The sequence below is a fragment of the Drosophila serrata genome, unplaced genomic scaffold (assembly GCF_035046125.1).
Source record: "Drosophila serrata isolate PLE 108 unplaced genomic scaffold, ASM3504612v1 contig_66, whole genome shotgun sequence".
In the NCBI taxonomy this organism is placed as follows: domain Eukaryota; kingdom Metazoa; phylum Arthropoda; class Insecta; order Diptera; family Drosophilidae; genus Drosophila; species Drosophila serrata.
Window position 1 is genome coordinate 510558 of NW_028256964.1, and position 24193 is coordinate 534750.

At 36.0% G+C, this 24193-nt stretch overlaps 1 protein-coding gene and 1 long non-coding RNA gene across 14 annotated transcripts in view; one reads left to right on the forward strand and one right to left on the reverse strand.

Moving 5' to 3' along the window:
• The window catches only part of Mob2 (MOB kinase activator 2), a 44453-nt gene that overhangs the window by 6985 nt on the left and 13275 nt on the right, over positions 1-24193 (reverse strand). The window contains exon 2 of one of the 13 annotated variants that reach the window (XM_086837504.1): positions 13886-14981. The exons of 2 other annotated variants lie outside the window; for them this stretch is intronic. In XM_086837504.1, the coding sequence (XP_086693630.1) occupies positions 13886-14805 (920 nt within the window). In that variant the 5' untranslated portion in view covers positions 14806-14981. Of the gene's footprint in view, positions 1-5539; positions 6282-6601; positions 6763-13885; positions 14982-24193 lie in introns of those variants that run through there. 10 more of the 13 variants (XM_020948910.2, XM_086837538.1, XM_020948909.2 and 7 more) reach the window with 10 other exon arrangements.
• LOC147644916 (uncharacterized) lies at positions 437-16182 on the forward strand. The gene is made up of 2 exons (XR_015272785.1): positions 437-556; positions 16017-16182. It is a non-coding gene; the product is annotated as an uncharacterized LOC147644916 (long non-coding RNA).

Genomic DNA, 24193 nt, shown 5'->3' on the forward strand with positions numbered 1-24193 from the left:
GCATTTAAACAAATAAACTTAGTTTTGAATTATAATTATGCCATCCCAGCAGCACCGTCATGAAAGCAGCCAAGCGTGCTGATAAAACTCATATACAAAATGCCTAAATACACACACATATAAACATGACTATATAGAATCATTGTATATATACTGTATATAAACCCGACAATTGTGCGCATTTGTTTTCCATTATTTGCTGGCACAGGTGAGGCCGAGGTAAATAGAATTTTCCCCCCTTTTTTTTGGGTTACTCTGAAAGATAATGGAAATTCACCCGCATCCAGGGGGAAAATTCGGTGTATAGCACTTGAAGTAATAGTTATTCCATCAAGTGCCAAATAATGCCAAGGACCCGAACATATATATATATCGATCTAGCTACCTTTGGGTTTAATTTTTGTATTTTTTTGGTGGCACCAAATTTGCGTGTCAGGTCAAAGAGGCGTCGAGAGGTCGTTCCGTATGGTTTGTACTCAAGTCGAGGTTTTAATGCACTGCCAACGGATGTGTTGCCACCGATGGCATATAAAGATTGTCAGGAACTTGAGGCCAGGTGAGAGACCTGTAATCAGGGGCAAACTAAAGGTAAAAAATCCTTGCAAATTTCAGTACAAACTTGCTTTTCAAAGATTCCAAAGCTATGTCTTAAGTTAAGCATACCTAAACATATAACCTTGCAATATGTTTTTAAAAGTTTTATATAAGTTGTAAACAATCTGCTTAAAGTCTATGCAAATTTTAAGTGTTATAATTCATGCTATTTTTAATTTATTTATTAAATTTCCCTCTTTCTCTCTCTCTCTTGTGCCTTCGTGACCCATATCTCTTAGAGAAGTTTCCCAAAAACCACGTGCTCCTGGAAAGCTTTTAGTCGATTACTCAGTTGTGTCACGGTTTTATGACTTCTCCGATCGAACGAGAACTTCTTTGGGGCAAACAAACCATTAACCCAAACACACACACAACACTTTTACACACAATTTACACACGGGGGCCCCAATCAAAGTGACGTGTTATGTGGCGCGATAAGATGGTTTCTTGCAATTTCACAAGAAGTTCCACGGAAACGTCACATCAGGCCCTAAAAAATGGGTTTTATTGAGTTCACCCCACTCTTGGTTAGTTATTTATTTATTTTCTGTATTTTTTGATTAGTTTTTTATACAAATAAACACCTTTGTTGTGTGTCACAGAATAGGCAGCAAATATATTTGCAAGTTTGGATTTTATATCGCATTTCCAAATGCGTCGCTGCCAGTCGAGCTAAAACCAAAAACTAAAAGCCAATATAAAAAACGAAACGAAATGGATACGAAAGCCCCCTAAAAATGGGTGCATAAAAAACTGGTGATAAATAAAATTGAAAACAGTTCCGTATTGGCTAAAGGTGTGTGTGTGTGTGTATGTGTGGGAGGCATTGACCTTGCGATAAGGCATATTATTTAAAATATTTAGAAGAGGAATCAATTAGCCAAAAGACAAAGAGGGTCTTAAGCCTTAAGGGAATATCTAAACAATAACCAATAAAAGACCCCGAGGAGAACCTGTCCTAATAATATATTTATTGTACTAGCAACCAAAGCAAATCGAGTGATATGAAACATATGGCACAAAGTCCCTTGAGGGGGAGTAAGCTCTAAAAATGGGCCATATGAGTCCTACCATTAGAGTGGCCCTGAGCACACATGTCCCCAGTTCATGCCCATTTTCCAGTTCATTTTCATTTGCCTAAACACTCTCCTCCTCTTATCACTTTAGATAAGTGCACACAAGCCTGGGCTTTTCCGACTTTATTTACCTCTAGTACTCGTCCTACTCCTCCTGGCCATATGATATGCCTAAAAACCAATCATTGTGATATGGATCTATCAATTAAAAGGCTTTTGCTGTTGCCACACAAGTATAACTTATCTTTTTGTATATATATATTTATACATATCATATTGAAAACTCGCATAGTCACTCGAAACTCGCAACTCAACTTTCAGGTGCTTATCGCAGTTTCCCTTGATAAGAGATAAACAAATATTAAATTGCCAGCAAAAGAAGCGTGGCTTTGATTTACAATAAAGGCAAGTTAAACAAGATTAAAACTTAACCCAACGAAAACTTAAGCTTAAGGAAAAAAGGGGGTATTCTTATCGTTTATAAATAATTATATTTATATATATACAAAAAACTCATTTTAAACTTAAGCTTGAGAAGAATTATCCACAACAAAAGAGTAAGGGGAATTCTTATCGTTTATATGTAAATAATTATATTCCTTGGTTTTATCTTTGTGGCAAAAATAAATACATTTCTCATATGTTTCTCCCTTTTTTTTTTTATTTTTGCTGATTAAACATAAACCCTAGACATAACCTTGGGTGGTATATTTTCCATTCCTATGACACACATATGGGCCATAATTAAACGTTTTGTTTATGCTGATATTTCTATATCAGAAATGTGCTGTTTATATTACTTGCTAATGATGATGAAATCGAAATGGAAATATGAATATATAGGCTGACTAACTGTAGATGATTATTATTACAGAAGAGAGAGGGGGAAATTGTAATTGAAATGTATTGCCTAATATCTAGACAATGACAGAAACAAAGCCTCATCTCTGACAATAGACAATGGAAGACAGTCCTGAGCCCTATATTGTTATAATTTTTTCCTAACTGCTCTGATATCAACTGTGCGCTTGTGTCTATATGTATTTAGATAGATAAATACCCGCCTATATGCCATACCATGTGGGTGAGGTTGTTATTGTTATTGTTGTTGTTGACGATGTTGAAAGTAAAGGCGATATAAAGTGGCCGAAAGGTGTTGAAATGGCTATAACAACAAAAGAGCGTAGATATAGGGGAGTAAGTATGATAAGTTAATAACCACAAATGGGCCAGAATGCAGTCAACAATTACACTGCCAAAGACAACAAGCAAGAAAAGCAAAATACACGACCGATAAGATATAGTGTAAAGTGATCGTAATAAAAGCTATAAAAGCGACTCTTAAAAAGGGGAAATATATATTTAATTTTCATTAAAAATTTAACGTTATAAACCATTTAATAGGCTTATAAAATATATGCCTTTTTTATGGTATCTTTTTGTATTAAATATTTAAAAATAAGCATTCATTTCCTTATGTTTTTAGCTCCAAGTAGCTTTCTTTTGTCAGAATTCGCAACACAAAACATTGTTTATTTTCAGGCCCATCATGTCATGATGGGAATGATGTAATGGTCTATATGGTGTCTATGGCTATGACTGCCATAAACACGACCCCGTCTAACTAGCTCAGTCTCTGGCTCTGCCTCCAACTCCAACTGACTGATGTGTGTTGTTGTGGTTCAGTCTTCAGACTCAGCTCTCTTTGTGTTTAACACTCGAGGCAAAAGGGCCAAGCCACAGCCACATCAAGAGATATATATGTGTATAAAAAAGAAACATCTACTGCCAAAATGAGCATGGAAACGTGACAGAATAATGGCATCCACATAAACGTCTCATTGATACACGATATCCCAGGGTGCGATGAAGTAAATGGCATACATAAAAAAAAGGCAGCCACAAGCCAAATGTGGGACAGTTAAAGACGCAAAATGGGAGCTGGCTGCCTCAGATTACACTGGAGTTGGAGATGAAGTTGAGTCAGTAAGTCACTATATATATTAAAGACTATATGGACTTTGTTGATCAAGCTAAACTTCCAGATTTTCATTATTTTGAGATCTGTAAACTGGAAACTTTAGGTTCCGTCTTAAAGAGATTATACTGGTTTAAAAAGAAGCTACTATAAGTAAGCAGAGATGGTCAACTAGTGAGTTGCATGGCTCCTAGAAGGATTTACTTTAATAAAACTGAATTAAGAGAAAATAATTAGGAGAAACACGTTAACTTAAGGGAGTCGTTGAAGTTAAAATGTTTTTAAAAATGTTTTTACCAAGGTTCCAGCATTTTAAAAGTGGTACCAATCTATGTTTTAATAATATTCCAATTATTATAATATCAAAGTAATCAAATTTGGAATTCTTCCCTAAATGAAACACGATAAATTAAGGGATAGTCCTCGAAGTATATGTTTTTAACATTCTCCAGCTTTATAAAAGTGGTACCCATCTATGTTTTTATAATTCTCCAATTATTTAAGTATCAAATTAAGCCATTCTGAACTCTTTCCTATTATTTATCCCTTTTCTACTTGACTATTATAAACCCTGCTAATCCCAAGTCACAATTTGTCTATATTTCCATCTCTGAGTTGCAATCTATAACTGAAAATGTATCTGCCTGTATAAAACCGGTTGAAACCGTTCACTATTCAGATTTTTCATACAGAATACATAATAATAATACTAAATGGCGAGGGCGGCTCTAGAGGCCACTCAACCGGGTGGGAATTACGTCATTCGAGCGAGCGAGCAATGCATTTATCCAGTTGGATTCACACCATTCTGGTGCACCGCAACTGGACAATTGTTTACTTTATTGACACGGCCAAATAGTTAATTATCTATTAAGCCAAAGGAACTAACCAACACCTCAACTTGAGCAATTAAGAAATGAATATCGAATGGTTTTACCCTGTATGTGCGTATAAAATTATCATGGCAAATCGAAGCGAAGTGAAGCAACGATCGGGCAGCTTAATTAACTCAAGTACAAAGAACTGGCGATATGTTTGTGTCTGCCCTCCTTTGATCGATGTCAATTTGTGAGTCAACCGAATATATGAGGGGAAAAAATAATAGTACACAAGTGCATGGAATAAATCATAGTAATGGGGGAACGATTAAGAAATAGGTGTTTTATACACTTGTTGCCTTTTGGGGGAAACTGTTTCGTTAATTACAATTAAAGTTGAGTCAGTAGAGCTATTTTAACGTTAAGATTTAAGGTATTTAGGGGGCACTTTTAAAAGTACTTTCAAGTTTTAGAATTGTTTTCAACACTTTTATTAAAATTCTATAGAAATCCCTCACTAAGTAAGGGTTTTTGTGGGTTCTCTGTTCTTTTAAATCTAAGTTTCCCTTCCAGTAATGTCTCATTCTTACTCAATTTTGTTTATTTTAGATTCTTTTGTATATTTAAATATTTTTGAAATACCTTTTCCTGTACACTTTTTACTTTTGTTTCCCAAAACCTTTTCTATACAAATCAACACTAAATTCCTTGCTCATTATCAATCATTGAAATGAAAGCTTTTTTTGTTTCAAATAGACCTTCCCTCTCAAGATAAGATTATTTCACAGTCCCCAGGAGCTTTTCAGATTGTGTGTTCTACAGAAACTACACATTAACCAATTAACCCATTAAAGGCTTTTTCTATATGTACACCATCACAACAATCTTTATATATATATATAGACAGTTTGCATTCATAACTGTGTTCTGAGTCAAGTGGCGAAAAAAAATAAAGTAAAACAAAAACGATTGCAGAAAATGAAAAGAAACTTCACAAAACAGACAATGCGGCGTCGATCTATGGAGCAGGGGGAGCGGGCCGGGGAAGAAGGTGTTTCAAACAAATGACAAACTTTTTTGAAGGTTAATCGCGGGCGGGGCGGTGTGGGGGGCTCGGTTTAATCGGGTGTCGAACGCGTTTTTCAAGTCCATTGAAACGAGTGACGCGAGCGCCAAAGCTGACGTTGACGTTAAAGCTAACGTTAAGGCGTACGCTTACGTTTACGCTTACGTCGGTAGCGGTTAGTTTTTACGCACATTTACAAAAAGGGTAAAAAGGGTTTCTTTAATGATTTGGCATTAAAATATCTTTATTTTTCTTAACTTTAAACATTTATATTTTAAACATATAAAAATTTGAGTTTAAATATGAATCATTTCAAAGGAAGTTGAACTTTAATGAACAAATTTATGCAGTTCTTAACCGAAACTAGTCAAGATCTTTTCAATTTTGATTATTTATTCACTCTAGTAAACACATTATTATTTTTCCTTATGTTTTTATGATGTTTTGTTTTGTTTAGTTTCACTTTTCTCTTGATATTTGTATTTTCTTTTTGTTTCGCTTCATTTATGGCTCTTTACGCGTACCGTTTACTGTGGCAAATGAGCTTTCGATCACATTTATTTCTTCTAGTGTATACTTTTATGATTTATTGTTATTGTTTCATTAGCAATATCATTGATTCACTGCTGTTTTGTTTTATTCGTTTTAGTTTTAGTTTGTGTTTTTTTGTTGCGTGCGTGGGGCCCGCCGTCGGAAGACTGTCGGTCTGTCTGTCGCGCACCTTTGCCTCGGCGCAGCGCGCTTTGATTGCTTGTGGCTAGAGCGAGAGGGCCCGAGCGCCATTAGAAGCGGGAGAGGGAGAGTGAGCACAGGCCCCAACGGATGAGAGAGAGAGAGAGCGAGTGTGTGGGAGCCCACAGACCCGGGGAGAACAAAACAGTAGCAAATCAGCTGTGTGCTATGCTCTCCGCCACGCTCTCTCAGTGTCTCCCCACTTTTACTGCTATCTCCCTCTCTCCACCATCACCTGGTCGCTGCACTTTGAATGAAATTGGTAACGGCAGTTTTTTGCATTTGAGCTTTCATATACTATTGCATATTGCGCAAATATATACGAAACGAAGCTCACATAAATTTTTGTTATGCAAACACGCGTCGCTGGGTTCTTGCTGCTTCTGGTGGGGCTGCTGCTGCTGCTGCTGCTGCTACTTCCTCTTCATCTCTTTCCTCTTCCTCCTGCTTCGCGAATGACGCAGACGAATGTCCCAATGCGCAATGTCGATGAAGACTGCAGAAAAGACAACGTAAGCAGCCCACGGAAGAGGGTACAGTGCAGTCTGTGTAGAAGGGAACCTCTAACCAGCTCTTTAAAATTATGTTGCCTACTTCAAGGGGCTCGAGAACTCCCACTCAATATCACACCTTTACCCAAAACAAATATGGTCAATATGATCAAGCCAGTTTAAGGAATATCTACATATATATTTTTTCACAATAGAAATCAGTATGCAAATTAACATGTTTAACTTAATAAATCTTAAGTGTATTTATTATTAGGTTTTTATTGCCATTCTAATATATTTAATGTCTTGAATTTCTTTAAATCACTTTGCCTGCTACATTTTTGTACCCAGTAAAGATATTATTATTTTTTTTTGGTAATATACATCTTTTTGGTCATCTTATGACCTCAAGAAAACTTTAAATATTTTCATTCTTTATATCGATTTTTTAGATGATTTATTTTTTATCAAATAACCATAAAAAAATATTCTTTTAAATTGAATAGATTTGTTTATGGAATAATAGAATCCTCTCTGTACTAGGTTTAGAAAAAAAAGTATGGCAAAATGTGCGACAATCAAACAGCTGCGCGCCATCCAAATGAAAATCAAGATGGGGAAAAAGACAGAAGATACTGTTGTCTGAGCAGGATAGCCATAGATTGTGCGAGTGAGATACTAAAACGTTTCGTCAAATTGCTCGTTTGCCCCATCAGCGCTTTTGCCGTTGCCGTTTGCCTTTTTGCCTTTGCCAAGTTCAAAATTATTTAAAACAATTAATATTCATTTTGTTCCGTGTTGTTTTCAGAATGTTGTTCTTGCTTTTGTTGTTGTTCCTTTCAATTAGCCTTGATGATCATCGGACTGTCCCGCTCCCGCTCCCATGTGCGCCACCCTCCCTCCGTTTGATGAAGGTGTCAAAAATTGCAGCCATAAATTAATAAAAACAATCTCACAAACGGCCAAATAGCCAGAAATTTATTCAATTAATCGTAACGCCAGAGACAGCAAAACATGAATTTTGTATTCTTTAAATACATAAAGCTTAATTAAACGAACAAAAGACGAGAAATTCTAAAGGGAAATTTACATTATAGATGAATAAATAAAGCCTTTTATGCCGTTTTGTATGAATCAGTAATTGTTTATTGGAATTTTCAAAGAATATTTGTAATATTATCCTGTGATGGTCTTTGTTTAATCGATTTTAAATCTAATGATTTCCGTGCTAATAATATGGATAACAATTAAAAACTATTAACAAATTATTCAGCACTTCACGGCTATAGCTTTTCTCTTTTTTTTCCTGATATCTACAGGATAAAGGCCATTAATATCCACTCAATTGTTGTAGAATAGAGCTTGTCTCTAGGGAAGTAATTTCCAATTTAATTATATTGTTTTCTGCACAATAGAAACAGATTGCCACAGATGTCAGGCTTAAATTGGTGGAGAGCTTGGAGTTCTATTGATTTTGCATGTGGAAGCGGAATAGACAATGGGAGCCACTGTGGGGTCTATGGAGCGGCTCATGGTGAACGCATTAATCTATCAGAGCCACGCTCCATTTACGCGGTAGACAAGCCAAGGGGAGCGGTGCTATGGCCATATACACACACATATGTACCTCACCCCAACCCCAATGCGATGCAATGAAATGTGTGTCACAATTAACAATGGAAATTACGCATTAATCAAGCACAACAACATCAATAATATCAACAACAACAGCTTCAACAACAACACCAACATCAACAACCGCCATTACAACAAAGTATCACCAATTTTAAACGGTGTTTTTAATTAATTAGAAATATATTCCTTTAAAAAATCTTATTTAAACCCTGTCATTTATTATATAAAAAATATATATAGAAATAGATATAAATATATATAGAAATAGATAAGTAAATCAAGGCTTTTTTCACCGTGTAAACTTCTCTACAAAACATGGCAGGAAAAATACATTTTAATTAATTTAATTTTTTTGTTGTCGTTATCCAAGGCGGATGTCTGACAGTGGATTTTAGGAGACTTATTGGATGGGGGAAAATGGCCAAAGCTTCGATGATATGAATCAGCTTCTGCCAAATTGTGAACGAATCCCAATCATTTTGCCTTTGTGGCTATCTCTTTCTCTTTGGCACAAGACAAAAAGCCTGGCTATAAATCGAAAAGTACCGTTTTGCCTGCTTTTGGCCAAAGCAGTGGAACTCAGTCAGCATACAAAAATGAGTAGGAAATTAAATGTATCTAAACCAAGATACCCTGTTTTTAAGAGATATATTGTATAATAATAATCATAAATACTATATATAGTATATAGTATATTTGCTAAAATTTATTGAGCTTAGATCATGTTATATTAAGCAAGACAGATCTAAACTTAATCTCATATAGAAATTCATATTAAGATGACAATTTATAATTAATTTCCCATATAAAAAATGTATTACCGGGTGCCGGCTTGTTTACATCTTGGCAAAATATGTCTTAGATCTAGATCTTTAGGATCTAGGTTTAGCAGAACATGTTTCTATAAGACATCTTTATGGGAATCCAGTACAAAACATCATACTTAACTTGCCGGGTATAACCAGAATCCCATGCTGAGTGAGAGAGTCAAGTTATTGGCTGGGAACGGGAACTGGTAACTGGTAACTGGTAACTGGTGACTCGAGACTAGAGACCTGGTGACTGGTTACTGGGAGATTGCTTACTACCAACTGGGAGAAGAACTGGCTTTAAGAAGAGCGGCAAACTCTCTCACAAAAAACACAGCTGACGACAGCAGCTGTTAGGTTTTTTTTTTTTCTGGGTGACTCATTTGGCCCCCAAAACCACACACCACACCTTACCTTACCCACCGGTCATCCCGTCCAAAGTCGGGTGACGACAACTGACATTAATGTTTCGCTGATGAAGGCAAAAAACAAAAAAAAAAACAAAAAGACACAAAGTAATAATAATAATAATGGAAAGTATTTAAAAGAGAGAGAGAGACCGACAGGTAGATGGATGGCAGCTGATGACGGGCCATCACATGTGGCTAAATGGATTAAAAAGCGGCCAAAACAGAGAGAGAGAGAGCGCACAGCCGGAACTTGGTCCGAAGTCAAGGTAAACTTTTACGAGGCTATAACTTACTCACTGTTTTTTGCAATTTTGCATGCGGGTGAAATTGAAAATATAAATAAAAGTTACCAAAGTGTGTTTGTGGTAGCAATTATTACCCACCAAAACCCACAAAGACAGTGCATTAAAGACATAAAAAAGACAACTAATGCTCTTGTTTTCATAAAGTGGAGGATGAGTTTTTCAATAGCCTTTTTAGTTCAAGATAATGAAGAAATAAATAAGTTATAGTAACTTATTTTAAGCTTCAATTGTCTTTATTTTGACATAGTTTTTCAACTCAAAGTGTATTTGGTTAAGGAAAATTTCCATTGACCTTTAATTCTATGACTTTGGGTTCCCCTCGGTGTTCCAAATCTTCAACTTTTGCCAGACGCTCCGTCTAGGCTAATGGTCAAATAATTACAGTCAACATCTGGACAGCTAACGTTATCCGCTGGCTACCGTTGCACAATTGCCGGTCGGTTTAACCAGGTTCCAGGGGGTCAGGGGTCAGGGAGTTGAACACCAAAAGAACACAGTTGCTTTTATATGGCAATTGTTTCTCTTCCCAAACAGAGAAGTAATTGCTCTCAAGATTTAAGTTATTTCTAGACAATTGTCTCCAAGTTCCGTTGGAGGTCAATCAGTGGGGTCTTTGGCTTAGAAAGATGTTTTGTAAAAATTTTCTGGGTTTACGATATTATTTTTTGGATTTAGAAAGCTTACTCTTGGTTACTTCAGGTACATCAATGATATATATAGTATAGAGTCAAAGAACATTAGAATTTCAAAGTTCTTGGAGGCTAATTACCTGGTTCCCCATCGCTGACTCTCTGCTGGCCGCCAGGTAATCGTAACGAACTTAGCTCCAAGTACCTTGATACGCCTGCTGGCTGCACTAATTCGAGAGAGCTTGATCCCTCAAGCGCTTTGTCTTTGTCTTAGCCAACAGCTGTTACCTGTGTCAGTCAGTCAGTTAGTGAGTTAGTCATTAAGTGGTCCAGTGCGTAGAGTGTCAATGAACGACGGTGGAGCACCTGTTCTCGTTTGAAAACAAGCCCCCAAGGTGGATGTCTGTGACAGCTGCTCGTCGACGGGTTAAGGTCCAGATGATTAGCAATATGGAGCTAATGGAAAGCTAACTCTCCCATCCATCTCTATATATTCTGTTGGAATCGTAACTAAATATATCTACAAATCTCCCTCTCTCTCTGTGGATTTGCGCTCGTAAATCGTAAATCAGCAAAGCAAAAATGGATGGATAAGCTATAAAAGACCGGGGCATGGCATACAAAAACATATTAAATTGGGACAGGAAATTAAAACGTTAGCCACCAGCTGGAGCAGAAACGGTAACAGCAAACGGGCAGCGCTCTCGGCTGGCCATATGATAAGGCCCAAAAGCATGTGGACCGAGAAACCCAACGAGCCAGCTGCCAAAAAGGGCAGGAGGAAAAAAACATTGTACCAACCAAGATTAATAATGGCTCAAGTAATACATCTGTGTGTAAATATATATATATATATAGATTAAACTCTACTGGACCGAAGTAAACTCATTTGTAACGGAGGTATTTGAAGCCAGAGGTTAAAGAGAGCTAAAGACTTCCACTTCCTTTGATTACTGGTTGAGGGAAACTTTCAAGCAACCACTTATTAAAGATTAAATAAGGCCTTTTTAAAGTGACCAAATGCATATGTGATCATGTAAACATAAAAAGTGTGGCCAAATGCCATTAAAATCCTTAAAGAAGTATTTCCTTGTGCGATATTTAAAGATTTTATAAGCCCCAACATGTTATTTCGAAATATAATAAATCACATTTGTTGATTTAAGACCCTACTAGTGACTCACAAGTGATGATTTAATACCTAAACTCGGCATTCTCATTTATTTTACTTGTAGTTGCGATAAAATATACTTTAAACAAATCCCAGATTTGTAGTTTTAGTTAAAATATACCTACAACATTTTATTTTAATAAAACCCCCACAAATAATTAGCATATCGTTGACACATCCAACCAGGAAGCTTCTAAAGGTGCAAACAATTCACTTGGCGTATATTTCCTTTGTGTTCAATTACCTTAAAAAGTACAGTTCCATCACAAAGGAGGTCTGTTTCTTCTTCAACGAAGACAATATTACTCATTTATAAAGTCTTCGTTGATTGTTAGCTTTATTTTTTGTTAAATTTTTGGTTTGTTTACATAGGTTTGCTTCTTTTATTTTTTTTTATATTCAAATTTTTTGACTTCTTGAAGAAAACCAAAGCAAATGAGACAATCAGAAAAACTTTTGAGTATTATTATGTAAATTTTACCAACGCCGGGGTCTTTGGTATGAGGCCTGATGATGGCTCAGTGTGCCATTGACACTCTCTGTGGCCCGGACAGGTTTATCATCATCATTTTCATAATGCGCCCTTCTTCCCTCCTACATCTTTGTTGCCTAACAAATGACTGCTGTTATGAGGTTCGGTTCGGTTCTCCTGCTGCTTCTTACTGGGCTTTGTATACCCATACAGTTAGTCATTATATTTTTGGAGGAGGAGCAGCAAACAGAGTGTGTGTTTATGTGAGTTGCATTCACAAAGACGACCCCCAAAAAGAAAACAAGTGTTTTCGTTACTTAGAACCCAACCTTTTGTTCCCTGAGTTCATCTTCCGCACTTATATATAGTATTTCTATTCCTAATCCTATAGTATATATTTATGCCTGTTCATGTGAGTCAATATTTGGTTTCCTAACTAATTATCAGTTCAGCGCACTCGGTGAGTAGAGTGTCAACGCTTTGCGGTTGTCTCACCTCGGTAATTCGAGAGAGTTCATTTAACTTTGCTTTTTGAAATGAAAACCAAATAAAGCTCATGTCTGATGATGAATTTTGGTTAATTTTGGATCTGTTAAAATAGGGAAACAGCATTCGTTGCAAAGGTTTTCTAGGGTCACTTTATAGGTGACCTTCGAGGGGTCGCCTTTTAGTATTTTTTGTGTGATACCTTTAGGCCCTAGCCGCAATATGCATAAATTTAGTTGGCCGCCTTTTGTTTCAGTTTCAGTTTCTATTTTCTGTTTCTGTTTCTGTTTGTTTCTCGGCTGCTTCCACTCTTGTGATGTTTTAATTGCCGCTTGAACCTTGAATTTGCACACAACGCAGAGTGCTTTTGGTGGTCACCAAGAAAAGAAAAAAAACAGCTCCACAAAAGCCCGCTTGAGAAATGCTCGTAATTAAAGCCATAAAAATGAGTAAATACCACATTTATCTGTAGCTCTGCTCTGTTTTCAGCGTTCTTTATTGTTCGTTAGTTTATTTTATTCCATTTTCGGCTTCCTTTGTTCGACCTCTGACATGGGTAAGAGCTAAGTATTTCCCTAATGCGGACAAATTATTACTTTGTGCAATTCTCCATGACTTGACCTTAGAAAGTTGATCGCTAATGAGCGTAATTTTAATGGTAACACATTAATAGTAATTATTATAAACAAAATTAGATCATAAATCAAAGCTAAGCAGGAAAAACTATAACAATATGTATTGTTATCCAATAGGAAAATATAATAAAGGAAGTTTTGGAGTTACTTTATATAACTTCAGTCATTTTTTATAGTATATAATATGATTTGATATAACTTTTTCGTATTTATAAATCCCCTTAGTAACTCTTAACATTTTGATATTTAAAAATCCTCTTTTTTTATCTGCATTTTGATTACCAGTTTTTAATTTATGTAAATTTATAGCCAAGTGCTTTAAGAACTTTTCTTATATTTTGGGTAATTAATAACTTTACTTAATAATAAGATGATTGACACATCCAGCAGCGTCATCATCACCACCACAAACTGCCTAACCTTAGTAGAAGTTGGCCAAAAGACCGGATTGGGGACTCCCCTCTACCATTCCCCTTAATCTACCCCCAACATAGAGGCTATTGTTCACCAAGAACATTATAAATTCTATTTAAAATATATAGATATATTTATGGGATAGGGAATATTTCAACACTTACGCAACCAAACCGCCCAAGAAGGCAACTGGACCGCCGCCAATGAGACGGATCTTTCGATGACAGGAATCAAAGAGTGAGGTTCGGGTGGGCGCCTGCGAAGTGGGTGACATGATGTGGCCACCACTGTTGGGATAATGCCGATCGCTTGGCCTGCTAATGAGCAGTTGTTGCTGCTGCTGCTTTTGGTGTTGCTGCTGCTGTTGCTGCTTGTGTTGCTGCTGCTGCTGCTGTTGTGTTTCTGTTGCTTTCCACGCTTGTTGTTCACTTGTTTTGCAATTGTAATTACCAATGTAGTTGTTATTATTGCTGGTATGAGTGTTGTTTTTACTGTTTCTATAATGAGTGTTGTTATGATTGTTAATGCAACTATTAGACAAACTGTTGTTGCTGCTGGCGCTACCACCGCTGCTGCTGCTGCTGTTGCTGTTGCTGCTGATATTGCTGTTGATGCTGCGACAACTGCCGTCGTCGTCGTCGGTTGATGTTGCTGCTGCTGTTGCAGTTGCTGTTGCTGTTGCAGTTGCAGTTGCTGCTGCTGTTGCTGGTTTTGGCTTCTTGTTGCGCCTGAGAGCCGCCGTGAAATTGTAGCTGCAGGGCTCCTTCTTTTTCTTGGATTTCTTTAGCAATTGCTCTGAGTTTGAGGTTATTTCAGTGGCCAGAAACAGCAGACTTTTGTCACCGGATTGATGCTGTTGCTGCTGCTGCTGCTGCGTGAAATAATATTCTGTTTCATGTGACTGCTCCTTGTGCAGCTTGTGTGGCTGCTGCCTGAGCCTTTGCAGTAGGGTTTTTCGCGGATGTTGCTGCTGCTTAACACTTGGTGTTGCTGCTGCTGCTGCTGCTGTTGCTGCTGTCGTTGTTGTTGTCGTCTTCGTTCCGAAGCCGAGTTGCACAATGTGCTGTGTGGGAGCTCTCAACATTATTCACTGTCACTTTTCTGCTGTTTTATGTTTGTATTTTTGTCACTATAATTTACTCATTTGTTGTTGCTGCTGCTTCGACTGCTGCTGCTGCTGATGACTGATTTTGCACACATTTTAATTTTATTCAGTTTGTTTTCTTCCATCTTTCACTCTTGTTTAAGCTAAACTTTCTTCTAAATAAAAAATAAAATAACAAACAAACAAGGGGGGGGGAATTAGGTTTCAAAGCGAACTTTCAACTTTATGTTGGCCATTCCCTTTTTGGCTTGGCTTTCTGAAAATGGCAACTTCTCTTCGTGCTGTGTGTCATTCATTGGCTTTAAAAACTTTTCCACCAGAATTGCGTACAGTGGAACGCATGGCTTAAAAACGGCTGTCAAGATTTTTTCAAATTTAATTGTGACATGTCACACACATATTTGTATCTAAAAATATAAAGAAATACAACTTGCTAGAGAGATTTGACGAAAGCCTTAAGCCCGCCTAATCCCAACGAAATCGAACAAATTTTGTAATAAATTCCCCTTCGGTAATCTTCCACAGTACCATGAGCTTATATATATATATATATCAGTCGGTATATATATTATTATTTAGTTTTTCTACATACAAATGTGCGCATAAATATTCCTTTGCCTCTCTATATATATTTTTGTGTATATATTCGAGTATATATATTTATATTTGTCGTTAGAAAACGCGATCGCGTGAGTTTTTCGACTCGTTGCGTAGTTCACACAAAACAAAAACAACACTCAAAGTAAATTGGCAATGGATGAGTGTTAGTATGAGTATGAGTGTGAGTGTGAGTGTGAATGTGAGTGATTTGAGTAGGCGCATGTTGGTGTGAGTTGCTAAGCTAAAATCCGCTTATATGTTAATTAGATTTACTACAGAAATGAATTATAAGTTTCTTCTTATTTGTTTTTTCGTGAATCTGAACTTTTTACAGATTTGCTGCTGCTAATTTGTTTGGCTTTTCGCTTTTCGCCAGCTTGCATTAAGTTAATTAATGCAAATGCTTCAACAATCGAGGGAACAACAAGTTTTAAAGATTTAATTGTACAAAAATAAATGGGGGGAAACACAAAACAAAGGCATTCAAGAAGAAAGAAAAAAATAAAACCAATTCAAGAGTTCCTTTTCACATTCACACCACAGATTTGTCTCTTATTTTATTTTATTTCTTTTCTTAACTTGTACTTTAGGCCAAAAGAAAAAGAAAGTAAGAGACGGCGTCAGTCGCTGCTTACGCAATCTCTCTCGCAGGCAAAAAAAAAAAAGAAGCGAAACGACAAGGCAAAATTAAAACACATCATTAAAGAAGCCAAGAAATGGGCTGGGCTTCAAAAAAAAGAAAAAGAAACTGGAAAACCTCCAACCAAAGCACTGATGATGGGGACAGGAAGGAGCTGAGGAAACACTCGGAGTCTGCAGCGTGTTAAAATCCAACAAAAAAAATCCATATATAAAAAAAAAGGAATCGAACTCAAGATAACCTTCACCCAAATACACACTTGTAAGGGGGATTTATCACAGCCTTGTTCGCAAAGAGAAGGGAAATTAGTTTGGGGAAAACTGATTGAAGTGGAACTATTTCGTTAAATCAAATCAATCTATAGATTTCACTTCAATCTCAGTTAGAAGTTCGACTTCAAGCAAAGTTGGAAAATCATCACAAAAGCATGATAAATCATCAAGTTTAAAACCATAAAACCTCTTGAAATAAGCAAGTAAAAATGGATAAAATAAATATAAGCAAGTACAAATGGATAGAAAAGATTTTTCCCTAAAAATAAATAATATTCAAATTCTTTAAATAGATATTTATTGATATTTTAAAGTGATAATTTTTTTGGCACATAATCAAAGTTTCAAAAACTCATAACTGAGCCAAAAAAGCATTAATTTTAATTCGGAAAGCTTTCCATCCTTAGTTTTTGTTAGGTTAATAAGTCTGCATACTCAGTTATAAAATTAAGAAAAAATTAAAATTTCTTAAAAATTTTAATGATGTCATACCTTATCTTTTTGGAAATATTTGAAAAAAAAATTTCGAAAATTTTAGTTTTGACCGGACATGGCTAGTTCGACTCGGCTGTTAACGCTGATCAAGAATATATATGATTTATAGGGTCGGAAATGATTCCTTCACATCGTAACAAGCTTCTAACTAAAATTATAAAAGCCTAAAGGGTATACAAATTATAGCAAATATCGAGTCATAACTAACTTTTCAAGTACTTAAGATTTTTTTCTTATATAGTATATTTTTGGAACTTTTACGTTTTTATAATCTTTCGAAGCTTGTTCAATCTGAATCATTTTCTGATTATAAATCCACTAAATTCATAAGAAGAAAAAACCAAGATAAGAGTTCTCTGGATTAAAGCTAATGCTTTAATGCCTTATGCTCAACTTAATGATTAGCCATATCATATTATCACATATGACACATATCATTTTTCTTGCCATATATGACACATGGGTTTCTTTTTTTTTTACTCTTTCATCTGCATTTTATAAAGAATATGCTGTAGAATTTTCCCGGCACATGACATCCAAGAAAGAGCTTATCTTGGCTTTAATAACGTGCCTCAAGAGTGAATTTAATGATTCAGTGGCACGAGACAAGTGAGATGGCGACCAGAGGAAACATATTTAAACATATCAGTCATAAAGCTCAAGGAAAAGTAAAAGAAAAAGGTGTGAAAAATAGAATGGACACCACCTCCCAGGTGAACTTTCACAATTTTGGGTGAGTGTACTCGAGATGGAATTGGTTGGGATGATAATGATGATGATGGGTGGTACCTTTAAAAAATCGAAAGTGTGACTGTAAAACACTTCTAACTTGAAACTTTCTATGATTTGTAATTAGCAAATTACATGCATGCGATTCTGAAAAATCTTGTTTTTTTGGCCTTGTCATGATGTGGATTTTGTGAGGGTATTACCATTTCCAGGCACGTTTGTCAAAGCTAGAATTAAGCCAAGCTGAAAGCCATGAAAGTTTCCAAAGAAAGTCAAGTGCAAAAAGCATGAAACCTCTAACATTTGTGATCACTATAATGATGATGATAATGATGATGATAATGATGATGATGACACTTGGGATTTTTGGGAGGTTCCTCTTTCTAACCCAGCAATTGACACCACTAGAAAATGGGGCGGATTGGAGCTTAGTGCTGTGTGTGTTGTGTGTTGAGTGTGCGCAACACGCTTCGAGAATTTTTAAAATGAAAGTTCGTGCCCGTTCACGGTTGACAAAGCATGCGGAAATCTCAAGCTTCAAAAGCTGTGGAAAAGAAGTAAAATCGCTTAAAGATAAAGTCTAGGCAAGAGAGAGAAAAAAAACACAAATAATTATATTATTTTAATGTGTTTTCTCTCTGTTGCCTTTTTCCTCTGATTTTTCCCTCTTGTTTTATCCGCAGCAGCTGTCGTTTTCTAGCTGGCATTACTGTGAATTTTCAATTAAGACAAGACAAGCCAAGACTAACCATTCCTTTTCAACGTGGCTGCTGCACACAAAAATGATAATGATGATGATGATTATGATGATGATGATGTAGATGATGATGAAAGCTTTCTCCACTCTGTACCCCGTTTGCCGATTCTTCATCGCTGAAGCTCTTCTTTTGAAAGGGTCTTAAGCCTCAGTGCTCGCTCAGCAAAGAAGTGTCATGGAGTGGCAAGGTTATGCGCTGTGCATAAGCAATTAGCTTTTGCGGTTTCCACTCTCCGTTGATATATCTCTCTATACAGATATATATATATATATGTCTGTATATATCTGTATATATATATATTTATAGCGCTTTGTTTCGCTGGCTAGCTTTGAGGTCACACACATCGCTTTTGCTATGAGGCATAGAGTAAGTCTATATGTAGAAATGGAAATTGATTTGGCGCAACTTCGATCATTACTAAGAAAGAAAAAAGACTTCTTTGCTGCTTGAAATGCGAACAGCTAGCAAAAATAGGGGAAAAACTTTCAGATTGTGTACTATATTTCAAAATCTATTAGTGTTTCAACATAGGTTGTAAAGTTTACATTTAGATCTTTCTAATATTCTCCAGTGTCTGGGACTGTAATAAAAAATTGCTAAAAAAAATATATATACAATATAAAGTCTAAGGCAGACCCCGGACAGCTGTCTTTAAATTTTTATGTTTTTTAACATAGATCTATTTTCTATTTTTAATGAAGCATATCTTATTTTCTGATTACTTGGTGAATCATAATAATAAATAATATCAGGAAACTTATTTATTTACACTAATCAACTTGAAAGAAGCATTTTGACCTCACTTATATTCTAGTCACTGTGTAGACTAAAGTATATATTAGTTCGGTTTGCTTCTTAAAAGTAGTTCAGTGAAAATCTATAAATAATTTGTATTATCTGTATCAAATCATTGTAAAATTATGATTATCTTTTCACACAAATGCTTGGGGACCTTTATATAAAGAGACCGAGGAAAATAGATCACATTTTTGTAAAAGTAAATATAAAGAAGAAGTTAGAACTTTCCTTAAAAAAGGATTTTGATATTATTAATTTAATCACCAGAAGAATGATAAGTTAAATAATTCAAAGAATTTAATATGTATATTTATTTAAAATAAAAGTGGGAAAACTGTCTAACGAAGTAAAGATAACATGAATCAAAAATTATATCTAAATTAAACCAAAGACTGCAATGGCATTAAACCATAAGTTAGCTTTTAGTTTAGAATTAATTTTTGGCTATAGAATCTAAAGTTTAGATAAATACAAATAAACAAACTATGTTCAAATTGGATACATTCCATGTTTTTTAATACATCAAGCTCTTGAAAAGTTCCCCAAATGGTCTACTCTCTAGAGGTACTAGAGGAACTTGTACTCCATTAAACCAAGTTACTTTCTCAATAATTTTCCATATTTTTCACCTTGCTAGGTACATGTTATAGATCAACTCCATTGACCTAATGGTTTGGGCAATCAACCCAGGCCCTAGTACCCAACTTTCAAGGGCTCGTTGCTCTGCCAGATGATGGATCACCAGCCATATGGATCATGTACTTGGATCAATAGCAACCGTGCGTTTAATGTTCAGTGTTCAAATGCTCAGCGATTGCAGCAATTTTCACACTCCGAAGGCCACACACAATTGAGTGATTAACGCCGATGTGAGTATGCAAATGGGTTTTACGAGTGCGATTGTGAATGTGACTCTGACTGTGACTCCGATTGTGATTGTGACTATGACTATGCCTACAAAGTGCAGTTGAAAGACAAAAGAAAAAGAGCTCTGGTTCGATGATCTACGTGCAAGTTGGCTTGAATCTATTCCGATCGAACGTTTCAATTCGCTGGCTGTCATCTAAAACGTAGCGAAACCTGAAGCGATTGGCCAGAGTTGAAAGATGTTCTCACGGCGAGTTACACAAAACGCCGCACATCACGTTTTCCAGGCATTAATGAGGGGGGGGAGCCCCGGATTCCCGCGGTTACACCAAGTATTGCTACACTCCAACTCCAACTCCAACTCCATTACACCAACAGCTGTACTCCAACGTCAAGACAACTCCCAACCAATTCAATCCATTCACGACGTAGCTCTCAGGCTGAGCCATAAACTTGTACAGGGCTTAAAACGTGAGAGAAATAAGAAAGGCCCAAATGGTTGGAAACTAAAGTCAAGAAGAGACCCAATGAAATTACCAAAGAGAAGCAAAAACAAAATAAAACAATAAAAATAAATACATAGACCCAATTAAATCGTGTAAAAAAAAAGACCAACCCGCTGCATATATATAAATATACATACAAGTCGCGCTAATTAAGCAAATTAGTAAAAAGCAAAATGAAAATATGAAAAAAATAATAAGTGCTGTGGTCAGCGGCGCGTCTGCTTTACCCACTTTTGTTTTTGTTTTTATTTTTTGTGTGTATTATTATTTATTTTTTATTTTCCCCCCGACAGCATTGTCAACATGACGCTGAAATTTGACCCATAAAATTTCCCACAAAATTATAGTAATTTTGCTAACTCAATTTGATGAACGAAAAAATAGAAAAAACAACACAAAAAAACAGGGAGATGAAATTATAGGAAAAGCCAGCCGTTAGGGAAATGCAAAAGTTAAAGTCGATTGCAAAAGTAGCCGAAAATTGTTTGCCGGCAGCGTAGGAGAAAAATCAGGGAAACCAGCGCAATTTTCACTGGTTTCCAGTTACCAAAACGAACTTCATCTTGAAGATGCCGCCTCTTGATGCTGTGGATGCTGCACAGCAAGAGGAAGAGGGGGGATGGAGCTCTGATCAAAGGGGAAATAACCGCATAATTATAGCCCGCTGATCGGTCAGTGAAGGCTGTGGGCGGGCAGAGCAATGGGATCACAGAAAAAACAAGAGGTATGCAATGCAACTTGAGAGGGCTTTATATGGCAAGGCACAGTGGATAAAATATAGAAATGAAGAAAGATAATATTATTAAATAATATTAACTAATATAATATCATATTATAATAGTATGATGCGAGAAATGTCTCAGTAAGATTAGCATACGTAAGACCAAACTAAAACCAAACTTTATAAAGAAAACTATCCTAAATGCAAGGTTTGAACTTTGGTAAGATCCTAAAAATCCTCTAAAATATCTAGTTTTCAGTCTGTGAAGATAGTTTCCCTTCTTGTTATTACTTATGTTTTATTTCCGAAACTTAACCAACCAAATATCCTCAAAATTGTACTTATTTTCGAAGCTCATTTCCCTGGCAAGGCAGATCATAAGCCACAACATAATATCCCTGATTAGCTGGACTATCAAAATGCATATATTGGCTTCCTACATTAAAATCTTGTACAGAAAAATATCCTCTATTAAAAATGCACAAGTTGTTGTCAGCCATGTTAACACGATACACGAACAGCTATAAGGAAGGCAATAAGTCAAGACGAGCAAAGCTAAACATATGCATTTTTTAAACATTTTTATAGCTTCCAAAACCACAGTGCCTGCTGTTGCGACGAATGTCTTCTTTTGGTCAGCTGGGAAATATGGAAAAGCGGAATAAAGGGGGGACACCACTCTTTTGACAATGTTGTGGGAGCCAAGAGACATCGTCTCTCATACAACATCTCAAGTGGAGGCCTGGTGTTGCTCTGTTGTTATGAATCTCTTCACCAGCTAATGGGAACGGGGGCGTGTGCCATGGAAAAAAACATGATTGCAACATGGATATATCTCATCTGTTTTGTTGCTCGACTCGATATAGTACATTATATTTTGTTGGTGAATTTACATTTTTAGACGCACAACAATTATCTGGGAACTGGGCAGTGTATCTGCATCTTTCTTTGTATCTGTATCTCATAGATACCACTGCATATGCGTGCAATTAGCAGCGCGTTTCATCGTCCAAATAGGAAGGTGAAGGAGGTGCAATATTTATAGTGCTTTTGTGACGGAAACAGTTTTTGCAACAATATTTTGCCAGGCACTGCAGTCATTTATAAAATATGAGCATATATACTATATACATATACACATTTATTTTTGGTTGGCTTTCAGTTAGTGCCAAGACATTCATAGAAAAAAAAAGGACTAGAAACGGAAAATTTGAGCAGGAAAAAGGGGAGAACAAACAGTGAGAGAGAGAAAAGCCTATATGCCGACAGCTGAATAATAAATTTAGCACGGCTTCTTCGATTTTTCCCGATTTTCCCATCGGTTCGGTTTGGCTTTTCGTGGCTAAGATACAACAACACCAATACCAATACCAACACCAATAATAACAGCTGACATTGACACTTTTTCGTGTGGCCCGGCGGCGCAGAAAAATCGTTTAAGGTTTATTTATATAAAAAGCTAAAATATATCGAACAGAGTCTACCCATGCAAAGCTATGGCTAAGATACATTTTTGCAGTGGAAATAGGTAAACGAAATAAGAAAAATAAAAATACCAAAAAATTGCCCTGTCACAAGTGAAATATTCGTGCAATTCGAAGTCATTCATACACTGCTAGAAATTTGTACTATTTCAAGACTTTAAAAGGTTACTAAATAAGCCAGAAAAGCATAAGCATGTTTTTAGTTACTTGTAGTATGAAATTTATTTAATTAAAAGAGCATAAACTATAGAAAATTTAACAAGCAATTTTAGCAACTAATAATCATTCATAAATACTTATTGAAAATATTAATTTATGTTTCCATCAAGTGTTTAATATTTACTTTATTTTATAAAAAGGTATTAATATTAAGCAACTAATAAATATTAATAAAAAACCCATTGAAAGTAATCATTTCTTTTCACGTTCAATTAGTTTCTTCATTTATTAGAAGTTATAATATTTTTAAAACCTCTTAGGTTAATATTTAAATACAGTCAGGAATGGAAAATTGAACAAGCAATTAAAGCAACTAATGTATCTCAATAAATCTCAATTGAAAGTATTATTTTCTTTCTATTAGGGTTATAAAATATAAAAACCTTTTTGCTAATAATTTAAATACAGTCCAAAAGCTGGCTTAAATTCTATTGCCTGTTTAGAGCCAGCTGTGTGGTTATCCAATTCTACTAAAAATAAAAGAAAATAAAAAACTAACAAGCTCTTGATTTCCGCGTCGCAGTCACACTTAACCTTCAACTCGCATTGAAGCCAATTTGCTGGCTAACTTGTAGTTTGTATCTTTGTCTTCTGGTTTCGTTTTCACACCCACTGACCACCTTCTCTCCAACCCGATAATTAAATCAAAATTGATATAGTGTTACTAGCAATGCGTCGCCGAGTGTGTTTTTTTGTGTTATATATTTGCCATTGCTCGCGTTTTGAATGAGCTTAATTGTTGCCGATTTTTATGTGTGTGCACCACCCCGTTAAAGGTCAAACGAGCATTTGGCAAACTGAGAAAGAGTCCATATAAAAATGGAATAATAAAAAAATATATACACATAGAAACCGAAACTGAAACTGGCAAGACACACACACAACCCAAGAAAAAAGCTGTAGAATTATTATTGGTATCAAAAAAGAAATAAAAACGAGTTCCACAACAACATCAACTGGATGGAGAACAGGAAGACCGAGATAGATATGTTTTTGTTAAAAAGAGATAGAAACAGTGATGCTGTGTGTGCTCCGGTGACGTGAGATGCACATGCAATGGATGACGATGACATGATATACATAGATAAAGTGTACACCTTCCAACCTCGTCTCTGTCTTTGGAAACTTGTGGCCTGGCCACCACATCCACAAATGAATCTTGGTATAACGGTTCACTGGAAAGGCAGAGAGTAGTTTTTCGGGTCGCTAACTAACCCACTTACACAAGACATTTATCCAGCTTCTCTATATAACTGTGACTATCCTTCTCATACGTAA